Here is a 19,375-nt window from a genome sequence, read left to right on the forward strand (position 1 = left end):
CATTTATAATTCGAGTGGTTCTGGTGGGGCAACCCAGCACGGGAAAGGGAGGGAGACGAGAATGCTTGCCTGTCCATTTGTCTGGTCTCCCACAGTGGCAGTGGGAACATCACTGGGGTTTCCTGCTCCCTAAGCACCTCGTCTGTCCCACTCCAGACTGCTCTCATTCGTTCATTGGGCGCACATAGCAACATAGCACATGCTTCTGCTTGCTTCTTGAATTAAGGATTAGTAGGCTTATGGCATCATCATTTTAGAGTCATGGGATCTCATAGATAATAAGTGGTCTTAGAGGCCCTCGTTGCAACTGTCTACCTCAGTGGGGAGCAACCATTTTCTGCATAAAGGCCAATTCAGGAAAAATAAAAATGTTTATGGACGATGTTTCTTTTATGATATTTGTATCCTTTTCGCCAGTAATTGCACAGCTAGGAATTTATGCTAAAGAATAATCCAATATGAGGGAAAGGTTCTCTGCATTAAGATCTTGGTTGCTCTGTTATTTTTAACCTACATTTTAAATAGTACCTACAAGCACCACGGTGGGGAAATGTTTAAGGAAAAGCATAATGCAGGCGGTCAATGAAGGGCAGTTATTAAAAGAGGTTAAGACGAAAACAAGGTAGCAGTGCGGGGAAGTGTTCACCACATAGCCTTGTGTGGAAAAGTAAACCTAATTGGTGTGTATGTTACAATTATAACCTGCATACATTTACAACTATGAAGAAGGGCTATAGGGGAACCTAAACAAATGAAAAAAATCATTGATCGCTAACTGCTGATGTGAAGTTGTTCCTGTAATGAAAGCAGGGTTAAAGATGAACGAATATAATAGCATATTCACACTTTAGAGGGTGAGGGGAAGAGGCAGGCGTTTGTGAAAGCAGCAGCTGTAATATCTACAACTGCATTCGAGCATTTGTGTCTTCTCATTTCTCAACGGTTTCATTACGTTGATGAAAATTTCAGAAATGACCAGAGATCCAGGGCTGCTGGCTGTTTGGGGTGGGGGAGAGAAGGAACAGCAGGTTTAGCCAAAGACAAAGGCCAAAAAGTATTCTAGAAAGACCTGGCAATTTAAGAGTAAGTGTGTGTGTGTGTGTGTGTGTGTGCGCGTGCGTGCACGCACACTGGTGGGTGGATATGAATACATTTCTGAGACAGGAGAGTTGAAAACGTGCTTTTCCTAGTTCGCTCCTGATCTAAAAATAGCTAGAAGAGAACACGCTCCTGGACGTTCTAGTTCTTCTTCAGGGATCTGTACGTTCCCTGATCTTTGCCCCACACTGAGCTACATGCCTTGTGTGCATGTGTGTGTGTGGTCCCAACTGTCACTCCCCAGCCGCAAGAGGGCCACCTGGAATCAGTTAGCTCTGGGATGGCTGTTTCGTGTGTGCTCATCAGGGAGGGAGTGGGATTATCGTTCATCATCCTCAGTATTTTTAGCCCCTCGTCCCTGAAGGAAGGCAGTGCTTGCTATTTACGTACATGGGACTGTTCATCTCTGCTCTACCCATTGCATGGGTCCTCCCTACAGCGTCTCTGCAAAGGGCTCCATTGCCCTTTGCTTGATTACCTTTAGAGACCAGGAGCTTGCTCCCTTCTCAGATAGCCCCACTCCATTATATATATATGTAATATTTATATAATATATAATAATTTATATAAAATAATATATTTACATAATATATGTAATATTTATATAATATTTATTTATAATAAATATTTGCTTATAATATTTATTATAAATATTTATTTATTTATACCGGGGGTAGGGGCAGAGGGAGAGATAGAATCTTAAGCAGACTCCATACCCAGCACAGAGCCTGACACCGGGCTTGATCTTGAGACCCTGAGATCATGACCTGAGCCAAAATCAGGAGTCAGATGCTTAACCAATTGTACCACTCAGGCACCCCACCCCCACTCCTTTTTTTTTTTTTTTTAAGATTTTCTTTATTTATTTGAGAGAGAGAGTGAGAGAGCACAAGCCAGGGGAGAGGCAGAGGGAGAGGGAGAAGCATGCTCCCCAAAGAGCATGGAGCCCAACTCAGGGCTCGATCCCAGGACCCTGGGATCATGACCAGAGCCTAAGGCAGATGCTTAACTGACTGAGTCACCCAGGCGCCCCAGCCCCACTCCGTTTTTGACCGGCTGTTGAACATTAGACAATTCTGGTGAGTCAAAGGGTGATTTCTTATGACCTCCACACCCTGGTCCTGGTTTGGCCCTTTGGTGCTACCAAAAAATAAAATTAATTTTGAATTTTAGAAATGGGAATTGAGTCTCAGAAATTAGTCTAACCTGAGGCTCAGTGAGTTAAGTGTCCAACTTCAGCTCAGGTCATGATCTCAGCGTCCTAGGATTAAGCCTCACATCAGGCTCCCACTCAGCAGGGAGTGTAACAGGGAGTCTGCTAGTCCCTCTTGTCCCTCTGCCCCTCTTCCTGCTCATTCTCTCTCTCTCCCTCAAATAAATAAAATCTTTTTTAAAAAATAAATGATCCTAACCAAACCTCTCGTTTATAAGGAGACAGATTCAGTAAGGCTTAGTGACTTGCCCACATTCTCTTCTTCCTCTTTTCCTAAATGCCTACTATGAGTTAAATGCTCTGCTAAGCACCAGAGAGGAGAATAATGAAACACAGTTCCTGTCCTCAGCTGAGGGTCTAGAGGGGAAACAGACAAGTAGACAAGCTTCTGCTCCACACAGTGGCACCTGGGAGAGAGCCACAGGAATACACGGCACCCAGTTTTGGCAATACATTGAAAAGGCTTTCTGGGAGGAAAATAATCACTGCTGACAGTTATCAAACCTTGTCTGGGTACTACACACTGGGCTACAGGCTTTAGTTAATTATCACCTCCACTTTTCATATCAACCCTCTGTAGAATGTACCACTACTATCCCCATCCCCCAGACCAGGGAACAGAGGCTCAGCCACGTTGAGTCACTTTGCCAAAGTGACAAAACCAGTAGAGAATACAGTTGGGATTTGAACCCAAGACCATTTGCTCTCTGAATCACTACTCCCAAGGCTGAGTCTGAGAAGCCAGTGGGAGTTACCTATGTGTGAGGAGAGTAGAGAATATTCTAGGCAGGGAGAATATAAATTCCCTAGACAGAGCCCCTGAAGGAAGGGCATGTGCATGGGGACCCCCAAGGAGCGACAGGAGCAGTGCTGTAGACTAATCAGAGAGCAGCAGCAGAAGTGGGGTGGGAAGCTGGCTCCTGGCTCCCAGCGCAGTGCTCTTTCCACCACATTCAATCCTTTCCAGCCAGAAGTTCTCTCTTTTCCTTGCCGCCCATTTCAGACTTTCCTTGAGAATTGGAGGGACATGGCCCAGAGAGTCCTCTAATGAGAACTAAAGACTGTGGTGGGAAGACACACGGGCCGGAAGGTGACGGGCCCAGGGTCACTCTGCTGAGACCCAGTGTGTCTCTTCTCCCGTCTGGGAATCTGTCAGAGGACTCACTACTGTCTTTGCAATGTAAGGCTGCAGAGCTTCAGGCTTCCACTGTGTGGGGGAACGTAGGACTGGCCCCCAAACACATGCTGGAGCCTGGAGGGGCAAGGAGTCATGACGATGCTGGCCGTAATCGCAGCTCACATGAGCAAGTCCGCATCCCGGGCAGGCCCTGCACTCAGTCCTGCGCCGTCTGAACCACTTGCATTGTATCTTTTAATCTTTGCAACTAGCTTAGGAAACAGTGTGTTAGATCCCTTCCTGACTAAAGGAGGAGAAAATCCGTTCAAACCACCCTAAGCAGGAAGAGAATTTATCAATGCAGGTAACTGAGAGAGTCCGTAGTAGATGCTACGTTTAGGGCCGATGCAGGTGCTCCGAGGGCACTATCAGAAATGTGCTGCTTTCTGCTCCTCAGCCTGAAACTGTTTCTGTCCTAATAGCTCCAGAAAAAGCCCCAGAAGCATCTGGCATTGGTCCACTTAGGTCACATACTCAGCCTCAAACCACTCTCAGTGACTCTGGGCTGACGCTGACCTGGGCCATAGTTCTGCCCTTGAGGCCAAACCAGTTGGACTGAGAGGTGGGGAAGTGTGACTCCCCCATGGAAAATGGAGGAACTGTTTCTGAAAAGAGTTGATGCCAATCACCCCCCACCCCTAAAAAGATAGCTACTGCAAGTGGATCCTAAGAACGCCTCCATTTTAGAGATAAGAAAACTAAAGCACAGAAAGACTAAGTCTGTTGAATCAGATAATCACACAGCCAGCGACGATCAGAACAGAGACTCACACCCAGGCAGCCTGATCCAGACCTGAACCCCCAGGTCACCTGCGAGTGACCTAGCCTGCTCAGAAGAGAATCCGCGCACCCACCGCAATCCACATCGGGGATGACAGTCGTGCCTGCCATCTGTCGCACAAACCGTGAGCACCTGTACCGTGTGCACACACCGTGGAGCACCTGGGGGTCCGGAGCCCCGAGGCTCAGGCAACCCAGAGCTGACGTGAGGTTGTTCTGCTTTCGTGTTACTCCTAGTGGTGCCCTCATCCACGCCCCAAAATGCCCAAGTTTACTTTAACACCTAGGAGTCAGCAGGGGAAAAGGAGTCCCGGGCACTTGAAGATGAGTCATTCCAAGTTCAGAGTTGCAGCCCCCAGGAGGTGTCAGGGAAAGGGGAGGAAAGCAGGGGTTGGAGGGGGGCGGGCAGGTGGATCGTGCTTCCTGGAAGGGAAATTTGTCCCACTTCCCTGGCAACCCTGAGGATGGTGGCTGGACAGGCAAGAGTCTGTCTTTGGGGGCCAAACCGGGAGCGAGAACCTGCAGTGTAGGCAGATTTCTTCAGCGCTGTCCCAGTAAATTACAGCCCCGTTACTCTGCAGTTTATGGAGATCGCAGCGGCTCAACTCATAATAAATGGGAGCATGACTTGCAGGAGTCACAGCGCCAAAGCTGCCTTTGGGTCATTTGGTGTTTTTAAATTAGGGCTTCGTGCCTCTCCAGGGGCCCAGGCCTCATTCGGAAATGATTAACAACGGGGCTGGGTGCATTTGCCAAACAGCAAGCAGCCATGAAGTCATCCAGGCTAATAGCAGGCAGGAGCCGGTGTGATTCAGAAATAACCACATGCATTCGAGACTAAATGATACTGATAAATGTTAGGAAGTGCTTCTAGTCCCTTCTTATCTGGGGAGGTGAGAAGCTACCGCCAACACTCTTTGGAGGACTGGTTCCCTTCTTCCTGCTATCCTGGGGAGAAGGAAGGGGAAGGAGCTCAAGCTGATGAGGGTAACAATCTAGGGCAGCTAAATGTGGTTCGGGGGACCGAAAGCATGAGCATCGCCTGGGAGCTGGTTAGAAATGCAGCCTCTCGGCCCCCCCAATCCCCTGCCCAAGACCCACAGAATCGGAGCCCGAGAATGGGTCTCAGAAATCTGCCAGTGCGTTACCTCCAGCACTCAGTCTGTTGGAGAGCCTCTGCTCTGCATTAAATGTAATTAAGCTCCTGTCTGTATTTCAGCTCAAAACTCAGGCAGGCTAACACCAGCTAAAAGGAAAACAAAAGGGCAGATTCATTAGTTATTATCCTGTTTACACTTCCCAGTCAACTCTCCTCGCCCCTTGGTTTTACTAAGGCTCCTTCACAGCCCAGGGGACGGTGTGCAGTAGTCACAAGAGGAGCCTGTGAGTGTCTGTGAATTTCACCCACTGTGCCTTTCACCGGCCAGTCCCAAACTGAGTCATTGGTGTGGGGACTTTTTGTATGCGATTGATGATTAGTCCTTCAAAGGAGGGTATAATCCATGAATTGTGAGATTACTAGTGTTGTTACTGGAGCACTGGAGCAATGTTCATTTGGTTTTTCTCGTGGACCTATTCTGCAGGCATTTATTAAAAGTGCGGTGTATGCCAGCACTCGGCAAGTGAGACTAGCTCCCAGCTCCTGTAGCACAGGGTGCAGAGAGGTATGATTAATACCAAGCAGGTCGCCTGGCCCATTGGACATGCTGTCAGAAAATGCCCTTGGAGGCACACAGGCACCAGATACATATACGTCAGGGCTGACACCAAACCCTTCCCCATGCATGAGTGTCCGGCTCCACGGAATCTCTCCAGGACCTGAGCACCCCCCTCCCTCTATCACCTGAGCTGGGATTCATAACATTTCTCAATCTCCCCAAAATCTGTCTAGGTGACTATGAAGAGAACTAATTTATTGATCTGTACCAGCCATTCTTCAAGACCCTTTCACAAATATGAATCATGTTTGGTCATTTAGCACATAGAAAATGCTAGACTTTATATGGATTAATACACCCACAACCACCTTCTGTGACAAATCTGTTTACTTTCATTCCCGTTTTCCAATAGGAAACGGAGGCACAGAGAGGTAAATAACTTTGGCCAGAGTCACACAGCTGGTAAGTGGCAGAGTCAGGATTTGAAGGCAAGCAGTCTGGCTCTAAAACTCAGTCTTGGCCACAGTTCTTCACAGTATGTCTCCAGTGCCTCCTTAGGTAGACATCTCTCTCCCCATGTTTCAGGTGCAAAAACCGAGGCTCAGAAGAGTAAAGTTAACGTACCCAGTGCTCCACAGCTAAAAGCGACTGGTTTCTCATTCCATCCTGGGCCTGTCAGATTCAAACCTCCATCCTCTTCTTTCCCAAACACTCTACCCCCAACGTCCACACTGCAGAGCTGGGCATGGAAACAGGCACACACCTGCCGCAGAGGGGGAGGCACCTCCCGCTGAGCACAACCGAGGGGCGTCGGGGCCAGCCTGGGACCCCAAGGGCATGCTGAGCTCAGAACCGTAACGGGGGCTTAACGTCTGACCTGTGCTTCCGCTTCAGGACCCTCCACGGCAACGATGTTTCCAGCGTTCCCGAAGGCTCCTTCAGTGACCTGACGTCTCTTTCCCATCTGTAAGTAGCCACACTTCTCCTTGGTGTGGATCCAGTCCAGGCGGAGCACCACGATCGTACCAGGGAGCACGCCGTCCCTGTTCCCATTCCAGTACATGTTCTTTCCGTACGCACAGAGCATGTCCTAGGAAAACGTACCCACACGACGCACCTCGTGTGTCCTCAGAGGTGTCATCAGTCATGTAAACAATGTAAATGTTTAATAAGAACTAACATAAAACTCTTACTGTGTGATAAGCACTTTCGATGAATTACCTCATTTACTTCTTACAGCAATAAAGCATTTTTTTCCCCTTATTATACACAGTGAAGCTTAAATTGAGAAGAACTAAAGACGTTGTCCAAGGGCTGCACAGCGAGTAAGCAGCAGAGCCCTGGTTCAAATCCAGGTTCACCTGGACTCGCACATACTTGCTACCACTCCGCGTGAGGTGCTCCCTCCCCATTTTACGCAGGGGAGACCGAGGTCTGTACATATGAGCTGTTACATACCTCCACCAGTGCCCATTGTTGAGTCTGTATACCAACTCTGCATATTTAATTATTTTCATATCGCATGTGTATGCTGCGATACTGATACATTATGTATGCACCTTATAAAACAGTCAAGAAATAAAAATGCTAAAGGATATGATTTCTTAAATAAGCAACAGTTCTTATACTTCTGTGTGGACAGCCCAGTGCAGAAGTCTGCACCTAGCCCATGCCGTCGCCCGCTCCTGTGCATTTTTAAGCTGACTGGTGTAGTCAGCTTCTACCCCCTTAGGTCCTGTGGTTGGTCTAAGAATGAGACGGACATAAGACAGAGCAACAGCAGAAAAGCATACAAATGTATTTGGTATTTTTATGTGTACATGGGAGTCTTCAAATGGAAAATGAAGACCCAAAGAAGCCATCGGGCCCAAAAGCTTACCTACGTTTGTTTTTATACAAAGAATGATAAATTGTGGGGATGGGACAAGACAAAGGGCCTTGGGCTGGGGCAGTCCGTTGTGGGGAGTGGCTAGGAAATACGTGGAGGGACTGTTGGAAGATCAGGGTTATTTGAGCAGGTTTGTTTGTACGGGTCCATCTTGGCATTGACTCCCAGTCTCTAGTGATAAGAATATTCTCTTTTTGGTGCAGAGATGGCATCTTTCTCAAGGGAAACTTTATGACTTGCTTTGAGGTAGAAAGAGGGAGCTCAGAGAGCCCCTCCTGCATCTGCCATTTCTCAAGTACCTTTAGCTCAAAATCGTCAATATGCCAAAGCAGCATATCGAGGGGCGGCACGTTCTGAGTCCTTTCCGTGGTCTGAAGCTTCTCCCTAGGTTGCTGTGTATCAGAACCTTCTCTGCAGAGCACATCCTTCAGTGGACCCTCCAGTAGGGCAAGGGTCCTTCAGTGGACCCTCCAATGGCAAAGTTTCAGAAGCATCCTGGAAGGGCTAGGATTGGGGTTGAGTTGAGAGGATTGAATCTTAGCATGGTAGCTGAGAGCAAAACCTCAGAGGTAGGAGGGCCTCAGGCGGGGTGGAAACATCTGGAGGGATTGGAAGTGCTATCTGGAGTCACTGACCTTGCCCCAGTGAAAACTGCTTCTCCACTGGTCCTCATGTCAGACCCCCCTAATCTAGCCAGCGTCTGAAGATTCTGTCTTTCCATGGAGCCTATGGGCCAAGCTGAGCAGCGGGCCCTGACTTCCTACTCTGCCCCCTAGGGCGCTGGGGACCAATCCGCTCCACTGTGACTGCGGTCTGCGCTGGCTGTCAGAGTGGGTGAAGGCGGGGTACAAGGAGCCTGGCATCGCCCGTTGCAGTAGTCCCGAGTCCATGGCCGACAGACTCCTGCTCACCACCCCCACCCACCGATTCCAGTGCAAAGGTACCTGCCGACTGTCCCCTGCCCCTCCAGGGGTCTGCTCTCTGTCTCCAGCGGCCCGTCAGAGCTGGGCATCTCAACAGAGTGACTTCTGCAGCCATGGCGCCGTCTCTTCCATGGGCCACACAGAGAGACTCAGATGCTTTGTCATCGCTCCTCCCAGTCCCTATGCTCGTTCTCTACGTGTTCCTCCCCGACTTCTTTCTCTACGTAGTTTTGCATAGAGAAAAATCTTTAGCCTGCGTTTCTTTACCCAACATTCTTAAGGCATAAGCATCTTCCCATTTTTACTACAGCAAGCTTTTGGTACATGAGATTTTAATCGACTCCATCATTATGATAACAAACTGCTACCGAGTTCTTATGTGCTGGGCATGATGTTAAGCACTTTTTTTTGTGTTATTTCATTTAATTCTCACTTTCCAAGTATTAATTTATTTAATTCCCCTACACTCTCTGTAGACTTAAGTATTGCCCTTATTTTTAAAAATGAGAAAGCTGAGGTTTACCAAGATTAAGTGACTTCTCAAGACTTCTCTTAGGAGGCTTCCAGGTCTTAATATTCTGCCATAACTTCTTTAACCAGTTCCTGGTTCTGAACTGTTAGTATTTACTGGGTGTTTCCAATTGTTTTCTTACCACTGGTGCATATAGGTCTTTCTCTATTTGAAATTATATCCTTAGGGGCGCCTGGGTGGCTCAGTGGGTTCAGGCACCTGGGCTCGGCTCAGGGTTGTGAGATCGAGCCCCGAAATGGGGCTCCGCACTCAGCACAGAGTCTGATTGGGATTCTTTCTCTCTCCCTTTGCCCCTCCCCCCACTCGCTCGCTCTCTCCAGTTCTCTCTCTCTTCCCCCCTCCCTCTAAAAACATAAATAAATAAAATTATATCCTTAGAGAAGATTCAGAGAACAGAAACTACGGAGCCAAAGTATATGATCATCTTTGAGGTCTTCACACATCTTGCCAACTGGTTTCTAAAAAGGGTTATAAGCCATTTTAGGCCCCAGATAGCATCACTTGAGTGCATTTTTCACCAGACTCTTGCATTATTTTATCTCATTTCATCTCATTGCTAATTAGAGAGGTTTGAAAAAATTTTATCTCCTATTTTGTCTTTCTTTGATTATTGGGAAAACTAAATTTTTTTTCAAAAATTTACTTTCCATTTGTATTATATAGTTGTCTGTTGATGTCCTTTGCTCATGTCTTAGAGCCTTGAATTTGATTTACATATATTTTGATTACCCTATAAACTGCATGTGTCTCACAGTTTTGCTCAAAGCAGGAAAACATTCCCTTGGTTTTAAGCTAATTTTTCATTTTCCTCCTCCTGCTTCCAAAACATCTGACTTGATTGATGCTAAAGAGGCCCAGCTCACTCTAAACCAGCGGTTCTCAATCTTAGCCGCACATTCTGGAATCACTTGAGCAGCTTTCTACTGGTGCCTGGGCCCCACACTCCAGGTTTTAAATTAAATCAGTGTGGGGTCCAGCCTGGGAGTGCTGGGGATATTTAAAAGCATCTTGGCTGGTTCTCCTGTAAGGTGACCAGTTCGTCCCAGTTTGGCTGGGACTGTCCTGGTTTTTGCACTGCAAGTTCTGCATCCTGGGAATCCCCGCAGTCTGTAGCAAACCAGGACAGATAGTGTCCCTTGTCCAATGTGAAGCTGGGGGTTGACCCAGCTAGCCAAGACTCTCCATGGGGCCATTCTTTCTGTTTCCCCTAACGTCAAATGGTCAGACTCTCCCTGGGGTCAATCTTAACCCAATCTCCAAAGCTCGGTGCAGGGACCATGACGGCCACCCCTCCAGCCCTTACAGCTGAAGAGAACAGGACACAGAACTGTCATAGAGGCAGCGTGTGCCCGAGCACAGTTTGCCATCCATCATTGACCTCGTTGCTGTGTGTTTTGGCATCACTTCTTCCTTCCTCTTGCCAATTCAAGGGTTCCACAAGGAGGACTTCCTTTGGCCCAGGCACCATGCCCTCCTTCGCCTAGCATGAACTATTCCATGGGGAGGAGTGTTTGGGGGCAGAGGAATGGGAGGTCCAAATGGAGCCTGGGCCCAGAGCTCCCAGAACATAAAAAGATACACAAGGGGTTTCTAATTATGGTACATTGTTTGTAGATTAGCTCCAAAATCGGATCAGGCTAATTATAGTAATTGATTTGACTGCAGAAGTGCTTCTGAATGATGTCCCACTGTGATTTTTTCCTCACTGGACAACGGCTGCATTAATGGGTCTCTAGCTAGACTGGATGGTACTGGCTGGGGAGGGCCAATTGCCCTCTGTGTGTAGAGATGGGGAGGAGCTGGCAGCTGGCTGAGGATAGGGCCAGAGAGGAGGGGACGGGAGGGAGGGGTGACCGTGACCTGCTACCAACATCCTGGTTTTGCTGTCCAGGGCCAGTGGACATCAACATTGTGGCCAAGTGCAATGGCTGCGTCTCCAGCCCGTGCAAGAACAACGGGACGTGCAGCCAGGATCCCGTGGAGCTGTACCGCTGCACCTGCCCCTATGGCTACAAGGTAAGACAGGGAGCCTCGCCCCCACCCTCCATGGCCCAAGGAGGGGCCCTGTGCCCTGCTGACCCTCCCTTCTCCCAGGGCGGCCTGGAGAACTCCATTTTGCAGGTCACTCCAGAGTGGTATTTGCCAGTAAACCTCCTATTCTGCTGCCCAGTCGTGTTATGCTCTGGCAAAACACAGAGAACCCCTACAGTCTTGACCGTGACACTCAGAGATAAGGAGGAAATGTAGTATTTGCATGTTCCTTGCTAAACCTGGGGAAGTTAAGTCTCAGAGTTCAGATGCTTGCAAGCAGAGGCGTCTGTGGAACTCACTATCCTGGCTTCCCTCCAAGGGGATTTCCAGACCCGCCCCTCCACCTCCCCAACTCCCCCTCGGGATGGCCAGTGCTGGAAGCGCTGGCTCCGGCTCCAGTTCCAGAAGGATACAGGGATGGCAGATTGAAAGGCCTGGGGGCTCCCAAGCCAACACACTGTTGACAGGCTCGGGTCAGCCCATAAGGGGATGGAGATCCCAGTTCTCCTGAGTGCTCTTCCCAGAAATCCAGGCTAATTCCAGAACAATTTTTCCTCCTTTCTTCTCATCCACCAGCATCTAGAACATGTGATTCTGCCTCCCTACTAACATCTGTAGAGTATGGACTACATGGCCAGCAGTGGGCTTGGCATTTTATCCTCCTTTGCTTTCTAAACACGCCCTGTGAGGAAGGCTCATCACTTGCCATCTATAGATGTGGAAACTGCCTCGGACTGGTGAAAGCGCTTGACTCAGTGTCCCAAAGCTCGTAAGCAGTAGGGTTGGGATAGGACCTAGCGCTGTAAGATTCCAAAATCCCCGCTTTTTCCCCTGGATAACTGAGCTCTGCCTCACTGGGGTCAGTAAAGCTGTGGCTGAACCCTCCTCCCCAGAACCTCCCTCCCCAGGTGGGACCAACTTCCCACCTCCCCAGGGCACCCATCCAAAGGGGCAGGCAAACCAGGAGTTCCAAGACCACCCCAGCCCATGCCTAGCATGCGGCAGAGTGGGAGGGAGCTGGCATCGCCAGGTCTCCTGTCCCCAGGGGCGTTTGTATGTGTAGGGACCAGCTTGAGGGGCAGACTGACCCTGGGGAGCAGGGCTCCCTGGTGGCTTTTCCGAGCCCGCTGTGCCTCCGGCAGACAGTGTCAGAGCGCCACCTGTAGGCCTGGCACAGGAGAGCCAGAGGACTCCCTTTGCAGCCAGCCAGCCAGCCAGCCCTGACGCAAGCAACTGCCCCAGACCCACAGGTCCTCTGGGTGCACGCGCACAGACATTGCAGGCAAAGTAGAGAAATGAAGACGACATAGTCGGGCCTAGGTCCTCACACCCTCTCGTGTTAATTCAGTGGAGACAACAGGCTGTGGAATTACGCCGAGGGCAAGTGTGGACTCGAGCTTTGCTGTGTGGTGATGGCCAGTGGTCTCACCTCAGCCTTCCACCCACAAGCCAGGCTCCATCCCCCAGGTGTGCTATGAGAATCACAGGTACGACAACAGGGGCAGTGCCCCTAGGAGAGTCGTTCAGTAGGCACCCGGGAAGCCGGCTCGTTGCTGCCCATTACTTCACCCTTACTTGCTGGTCTCACCGGGGTTCTCAGCCCGTGACACCGAATTGTCAGAGACCATCCGTTGCTCTCCTAGAAAGGCGACATGTACATGTATGCCATCCCCGGTTCCATACCCGTGTAGTTACCTTTTTATGCACTGACCGTGTGCCCGGCACTCGGCTGGACGTTTGCCTTTACTCCCTCCTCTAAGTTTTATAATCGCCTTTGACGGGCGGTATCATCCCCCTCTGAAAGATGAGGAAACCACTTCACATGCTGAGTCTCGCTCCCTTCTCTGTCAGATCAGCCTGAGTCTGAAAGTACCGGAGCTGGGTTTGAGGCCCCCGGCTGCTTCCTGCCACATTTCCTGCTACACTTGTGAAGCTGGCCTGGCCATCAGTGTCCGAGCAAAGAGTGCACCACCGTGCTCTTATGGGAGAATTCCACTTGTTTGGACTCTGCTCATAAGATTCTGAATGTCTTGTGGAAGAATTTGAGCAGAGATTTTGACCTTTAGGAAGCTGCTGGGCTCACACAGGCTGGGGTACATGGAGGAGGAGGATGGGGTGGGACGGTACGTGATGGTGATGATGGTGATGACTATGACAACAAGAATATGAGCAGCCAGCATTTATCGAGTGCCTACTGCATACCGACAGCATACTAAACAAGGTGCATCCATTATCTTGCATACCCCTTTAAGCAGGTCCTAAAATGACCCTCATTTTCCAGTGTAGGAAACTGGGATAGTCGGTGAGACAGTTGGGATTCAGAGCTCAGAACCAACTCGTTCAGAACCCATGCTTTTGACCATTGCATTCATGGCCCACTGGCAAGCACCATGAGTCCCTGGCCATTTGGGACCTGTCGGAGTCTCCAGAACAGGAAAGAGCAGGGTGTGCTGGTGGAAGGAACAGGACCCCCAGAGCTTGTCCCTACCTGACGGTGTGACCTAAAACAGCTTCTACTCTCCTCCTCACCTCAGGTTCCTCAACCTCAAAATGCAGCAGGTTGAACCAAAGGTGCCCCTTAACCATGGGTTGCATCCCACCCCCGGCCCTGTGCTTGTTCCCCCTGCTTTCCCTTCTTCTGGGGTCGGAGCCCACCCAAGCAGAGTGACTGAGGTCATGGTTCTGGGTGAGTGGCTAAGTTGACAACAATCAGCAGACACCCACAAAACCATGCTCAGTGTTCTCACATTTATCTAGTTATTTCCCGTTATCTCAATTTTTCCACTGACTATGTGAGTGACCTTGGGAAGCCGCACTATTACCCAAAAAAGCATGGCCCCCACTGCGTGTTGTTTAACAACAGCTACTGATCTTCTAGAATGCCAGGCCTTCGTGAAGCAACTTAAGCACATCACCTGACTTCATGCCCTCTTGTCCTCTGAAATAGGTTCTGTTACCCTCTTTTGGTAGTTGTAGAAACTGAGCTCCAGAAGGATCAGATAACTTACGCAAGCTTGCTCGCCTGGGAAGCACGTGAGCTAAACCCAGAGCCCACCTCTCCCTCGCAGGAGAGTCTATCCGCTCAGCACTCCATGAGTAACTGGTCCCCACCGAGCCTCACGTCCCCCCGACCTGCTCTTGGGAGACACACACTCACCGGAGAGCTCCTGCGAGGACTCACAGGGTCCTGCACGCACTTGCCTGCCTCAGAGCCAGGATTCAGTAGACACTTCACAGAACTATTTTACAGCTATTCCAACCCTGGGGGAAATAGGATGTGTGTTTGGGTTCATTTTGTTTCAGCCGTTTAGCCATGTGCCTCGTTCAGTGTCCCCAACACAGCGCTCCTCACACTGTCATGTGCACGGGAAGCCGCTGGAGAGCTTATTAAATGCAGGTTCTGACCCATTAGATCTGGCCCAAGTTTCTGTGTTTTTAACAAGATCTCAGGGAATGCCGGTGCTACTAGCCCAAGGACCATACTTTGAGTAGCAGGGTCCTGGAGCAGCCCTCCTGGCCCATCTCAGAAAGAGGTTCCCAATGGGGACAGCTGCTCCCAGACTCCTTCAAAAGAAGCCAGAAGCCCCAGCCATGGTGTCTGTCCTCTCTCTCTCTCTCTCCCTCTCTCACACACACACACAGAGGTGAGAGACCAAGGAGCATCATAAATCTAGTAGATTCGAGCAAAGTGAGGCTGAAGAGAGTTGAATTGAGCTAATTAGCCAGGCATTGACAACGGTGATTACTTCTCAAGGACACGGAAGTGACAGAAATCCCCACCTCCAGGCCCAATTAGCACATCGTCAAGAGCTGGGGTCTGCCTCCTGGATTTCTGAGCTCAGCGTAAGGAACTAGAGGAGACATCACCAACCCCACGTCGCCCCCACCCCACCCCCAAGGGGAGATCCCACCTGGAGTCCCTGATACTTGAGAGTTCCCCAGAGCAGAGAGCGTAGCCCAGGCAGGGGCTGGGAAGGCCCCCGCCTTGACCTGATCAAGGTTCTCTTGTCCGGCTCTTCACGGCTCATCCGTCTAACGCACACTCACACACATACACACACTCTCACTCCTGAACAACTCAGTACCGACCAAAGCCTGAAAGAGTCTTTGGCTCACCCCCTCCAGCCCTGCCTCAGACCCCTGACGTCATCCCCATCTGAAGAGCTCCTTACGGTGCTACCGTTACATGCCAGGTGCTTTTACACATGTGATTTTAATCATTCATTCCGTAGGGGAGGTGTTATTGTCCCCATTTTACAGATAACGAAAACAAGGCTCAGGGAGAACCAGCAATCCCCTCGAGGCACACGGCAGGCAGAGCGGAGTGTGCGCCCGGACGGGCTAAGTCTGGAGCCGGGCTCTGCGAGGGCAGGGTGCGCGGCCCAGCAGAGCGGTCCCCGGCGCCGGCTTTGGCCTGCATGTGTCTGGCGTCAGCTGCTGCCTCTTCCGCTTACTGCTGTGCAGTCTTGGACATATTAGCCCGCTTTCCAAGTCTGCCTTCGCCATCTGAAAATGGCAGTAATAACAATCATACCAATCTCACAGGGTTGTTGTGAACATTATATGTGATCGTGAATATAAAACCCTTAGTGTGAGGCCTGGAATGGAAAATGTGCTTAGTAAATTGAGAATGAGGATTGCAGTTTCCATTGCACACAATGGCTCTCTGAAAGCGATCCTGTGTTGCTCTGGTTTAGGATAAGCCCAGATCCCACCCCAAACTGCATTCTCCTTCTCCCCCTCGAGAAACCCCCGACCAGCCCTTAGGGGTGAGAGCCGTGAGGGCCAGACACACGTGGCCGTGCCTCCCGGCTGCCGGAGACGGCGCCGTGGCTTCAGGGTTTGAGGCAGAAGGAGGGTCGTAGGCCCATTCGGCAGTGACCTCGGAGCCAGGGAGCCCGGCCCCGCTCCGTCCCGGGCGCTGGCAGCAGCAGAGGCGGGAGAGGATTTGCTCAGGCAGATGGCGAGCAGGTGGTGTGGCGGTGGGAGGGCTCCCGCGATCACCCCCGCCTGGCCCTGTGCCCACACCCAGCCCACAGCCCAGAAACGAATGCAGCGGGTGCCTCCCCGACCCCGCAGGTCCTCCGAGGGCCTGCTGGTCAGGACTGAGATGCAGCGCCCGGGCGCCAGTCCCAGAGGAGAAGCCACAGCCCGACGGCCAAGTACCGGGCCGCTCCCTAGGACGCGGGGTCTTAACGGCCACGGTCTCTGCCTTGGCCTCCCTCCGCAATGCCCTCACCCTCACTGGCCTTCTGCCTGATGTGCCCCTCCCCACCCGCCGCACAGCTGGCTCCGCTGCAGCTCAAAGGCCCCCTTCCAAGGGGCCTGCTCCAGAGGGACGCCACCCCACCCACAGCTGTCTGTCGCAGAGGTGCTCCGTCTGGCCTGGCATTAGAGTCAGAACTTTAAATAGCAACGCCCGGGCCCACTTCCAGACCGATCAAAGATGGATCTCTGGGGGGCTGTCACTTTATGGGGGCAAGGTCTGCTGGCCACACTTCAGCCCTAGTCTGTCCTACTCAAGTTGTGGATTACACGGAAGCCTCCGTACGGCTACAAATACGGTCATCAGCTAGCACGTATAGAGTGCCTACTGTGTGCTAGGTGTGTTACCGACCTCAGGTACTTCCTTATATGAAAGGCCGCGTTGAATTCTCACAACAGCTCCCTGAGGTCTGCTGGGAGTGGTTAAAGGCTTACACAAGGTCATGGTCAGGCAACCAGAAAGAGATGAAGCTGGACTGTGAAACCAGGTTTTCCTGTATTCCAAGCCCATGCTCTTGCCCTGCAGTTCGAAGTTTGGAGAAAAGGATGTGAATTCTGGGAAGCAGTGAAGCCGGGGTCCAATTCCTGAGTTCTCACTCCCTCCGAGGGACCCCTTTGGCTTCCTCGGAGCCACACAGCAGACTGGTCCCAGGGCCTGCTTGTGGCCATCTGCCCGGCCTCATCCCGGAGGATGCTGGGAGCTCCAAGGGGAGTCCTGGTCCAGGCAGCCATTGAGGCCTCCCTAACCCGGCGCTTCTCGCCCTTCTGCTCCTCAGGGCAAAGACTGCACCGTGCCCATCAACACCTGCATCCAGAACCCCTGTCAGCACGGAGGCACCTGCCACCTGAGCGAGAACCACAAGGATGGGTTCAGGTAACCACTCACCGCGGGCCTTTCCTCCCTCCCTCAGAGGGCTTTCTGGGCAGACCCCTGGGGCAGGCTGAAGCAGCATAGCTGCTCCCTGCGGCCCTACTGTGTGCGCACACTGTGCTGAGCCCATGATGCAGATGGTCGCAAGGGGGCTACTGTGATGCAAATAAGAAGGTCAGGGCACAGACCGGAGTGGCCCTTGGCCCGCGGTAACATGGTTAGTAAGCGTTGGCACAGGGAATCCAGGGAGTCTGTCTCCAGAGCCAGGAGGACACCAAGGGAGGCGACAGCTGCTGGCAGAAGTCAGAGCAGGATGGCATGATGACTCAGCCAAAAGCGGGGCAATCCCACCGTCCTCTGTGTGATAAAACCCAGTAATAGCAGGTGACATAGGCTATGTGTTCACTGTCTGCCAGGCACGCGCTAGTCGTGTAGTATCTCACTTCAACCCTCACAGTGACGCTACCTTTTACAGGTGGGCGCTAGCCCCATTTAACAGATGAGGAAACTGAGGCGCAGAGCTGGATTTGCTCTAGGCCACATATCCTGACACTCATTCCTGGGTCTTCCCACCCGACCTCTTTCCTGGCAAAAGCAGACTGGTGGGAAGTGGTTCCTTTAGCACCCCTGGTGAGTGAGCGGGTCAGGCAGGAGAGGAAGCGGCGCCCAGTGCCAAGCTGTGCGTGGATGTGTTAGAGCTCAGATTGCAAACCAGTATGGAAGGCACTCTGGCCAGGGGCTGCTGTGCGGTCTGCGAAAGAAATCAGGCTCTGGGCTCCCAGTTCTCCTCCCCAGGGAACCCAGCCTGCCCCTGTGTCCACCTGCCAAGCCAGCCCCATCAAACTCTGGCTCTTAAAAAGTGAAATTCAAGGCAAGGTTTGTTTTCCTGCCTGAAGTCAGCCAAACCACCCACTCCGACCTTCTCGCTGGGAGCAGGGGCGAGGAGAAACCACACAGAAATCTCACGGAGGTGGCCATGTGGCCCCAGCCAGGAAACATACCTCCAGGGTAAGAGCCCGGCTCTGCCCACCCAGCCAAGGAATGGAGGTCTGCAAGAGGGAAGAGTGCCCCCTGCAGGCAACTGTCTGTCCCCTCTCTTGTTGCCTCTGCATTGCCCACCCCCCCACACCCCCACCCCCCAGCGTTCTGAGGGTCTGTCTCCGACTCTGGAGCTTCAGGTGAGCAGAAGGATCCTGTTTCCACCCTCAGTTGCTGAGGGGATTCAAATAAACTGGAAATATTCTTAGAATTTCATTTTCAAGGAAAAGGGCCCAGACCTACGGGATTAGGGAAATGGGGTGGAGGATTACGGCAACAAGGCCCACATACTGGGGATAGCACAGTCTGTGTGGACCTCCCAAGGAGCAGCGACACTCTCCCTCACTAGGCGAGCACCTGATAGGTTGGCACAGTGAGGGACACCTGTCAGGGAAGGTCTGCTCCCTTTTTCTGTCCTGTGTCCGTTTGCTAGGGCTGCCGTAACGAAGTGCCACACAGGGGTAGCCTGGAACAACAGGAAGGTATTCTCTCACATTTCTAGAAGCCAGAAGTTCAAACTCGAGGTGTCAGCAGGGCCATGCTTGCCCTGAAGCCTATAGGGGAAGGGCAAGGATCCTTCCTTGGCCCGTCCTAGCTTCTAGTGGTGGCGGCCATTTTGGGCCTTGGCTTGCAGCTGCTTCACTGTGGTCTCTGTCTTCATCATCACATGGCATTCACCCTGTGTCTCTGTCTCCACGTGGCCATGTTCTTACAAGGACGACAGTCATGTTGGACCAGGGGCCCACCCTCCCCCAGGTAACTGCATTTTAAGTTATATCTGCAATGACCCTATTTCCAAATAAGGTCACGTTCTGAGGTGCTGGGGGTTAAGCTATCTTTTTGAGGGGATGCAGTTCAACCCATAACACCTCTTGCGTGTCAGAATTCTAGAAGTATCACC

General features: G+C 51.3%; 1 protein-coding gene across 1 annotated transcript in view; it reads left to right on the forward strand.

Moving 5' to 3' along the window:
* SLIT3 (slit guidance ligand 3) overlaps positions 1-19,375 on the forward strand; it is a 585,386-nt gene that overhangs the window by 536,770 nt on the left and 29,241 nt on the right. The window contains exons 24-27 of the mRNA XM_045792074.2: positions 6,821-6,892; positions 8,591-8,754; positions 11,161-11,285; positions 17,342-17,439. Of these exons, the coding sequence (XP_045648030.1) occupies positions 6,821-6,892; positions 8,591-8,754; positions 11,161-11,285; positions 17,342-17,439 (459 nt within the window). The remainder of the gene's footprint in view (positions 1-6,820; positions 6,893-8,590; positions 8,755-11,160; positions 11,286-17,341; positions 17,440-19,375) is intronic.

Source organism: Ursus americanus, chromosome 15 (genome assembly GCF_024610735.1).
Source record: "Ursus americanus isolate L20-20 chromosome 15, mUrsAme1.1.p, whole genome shotgun sequence".
NCBI lineage: Eukaryota > Metazoa > Chordata > Mammalia > Carnivora > Ursidae > Ursus > Ursus americanus.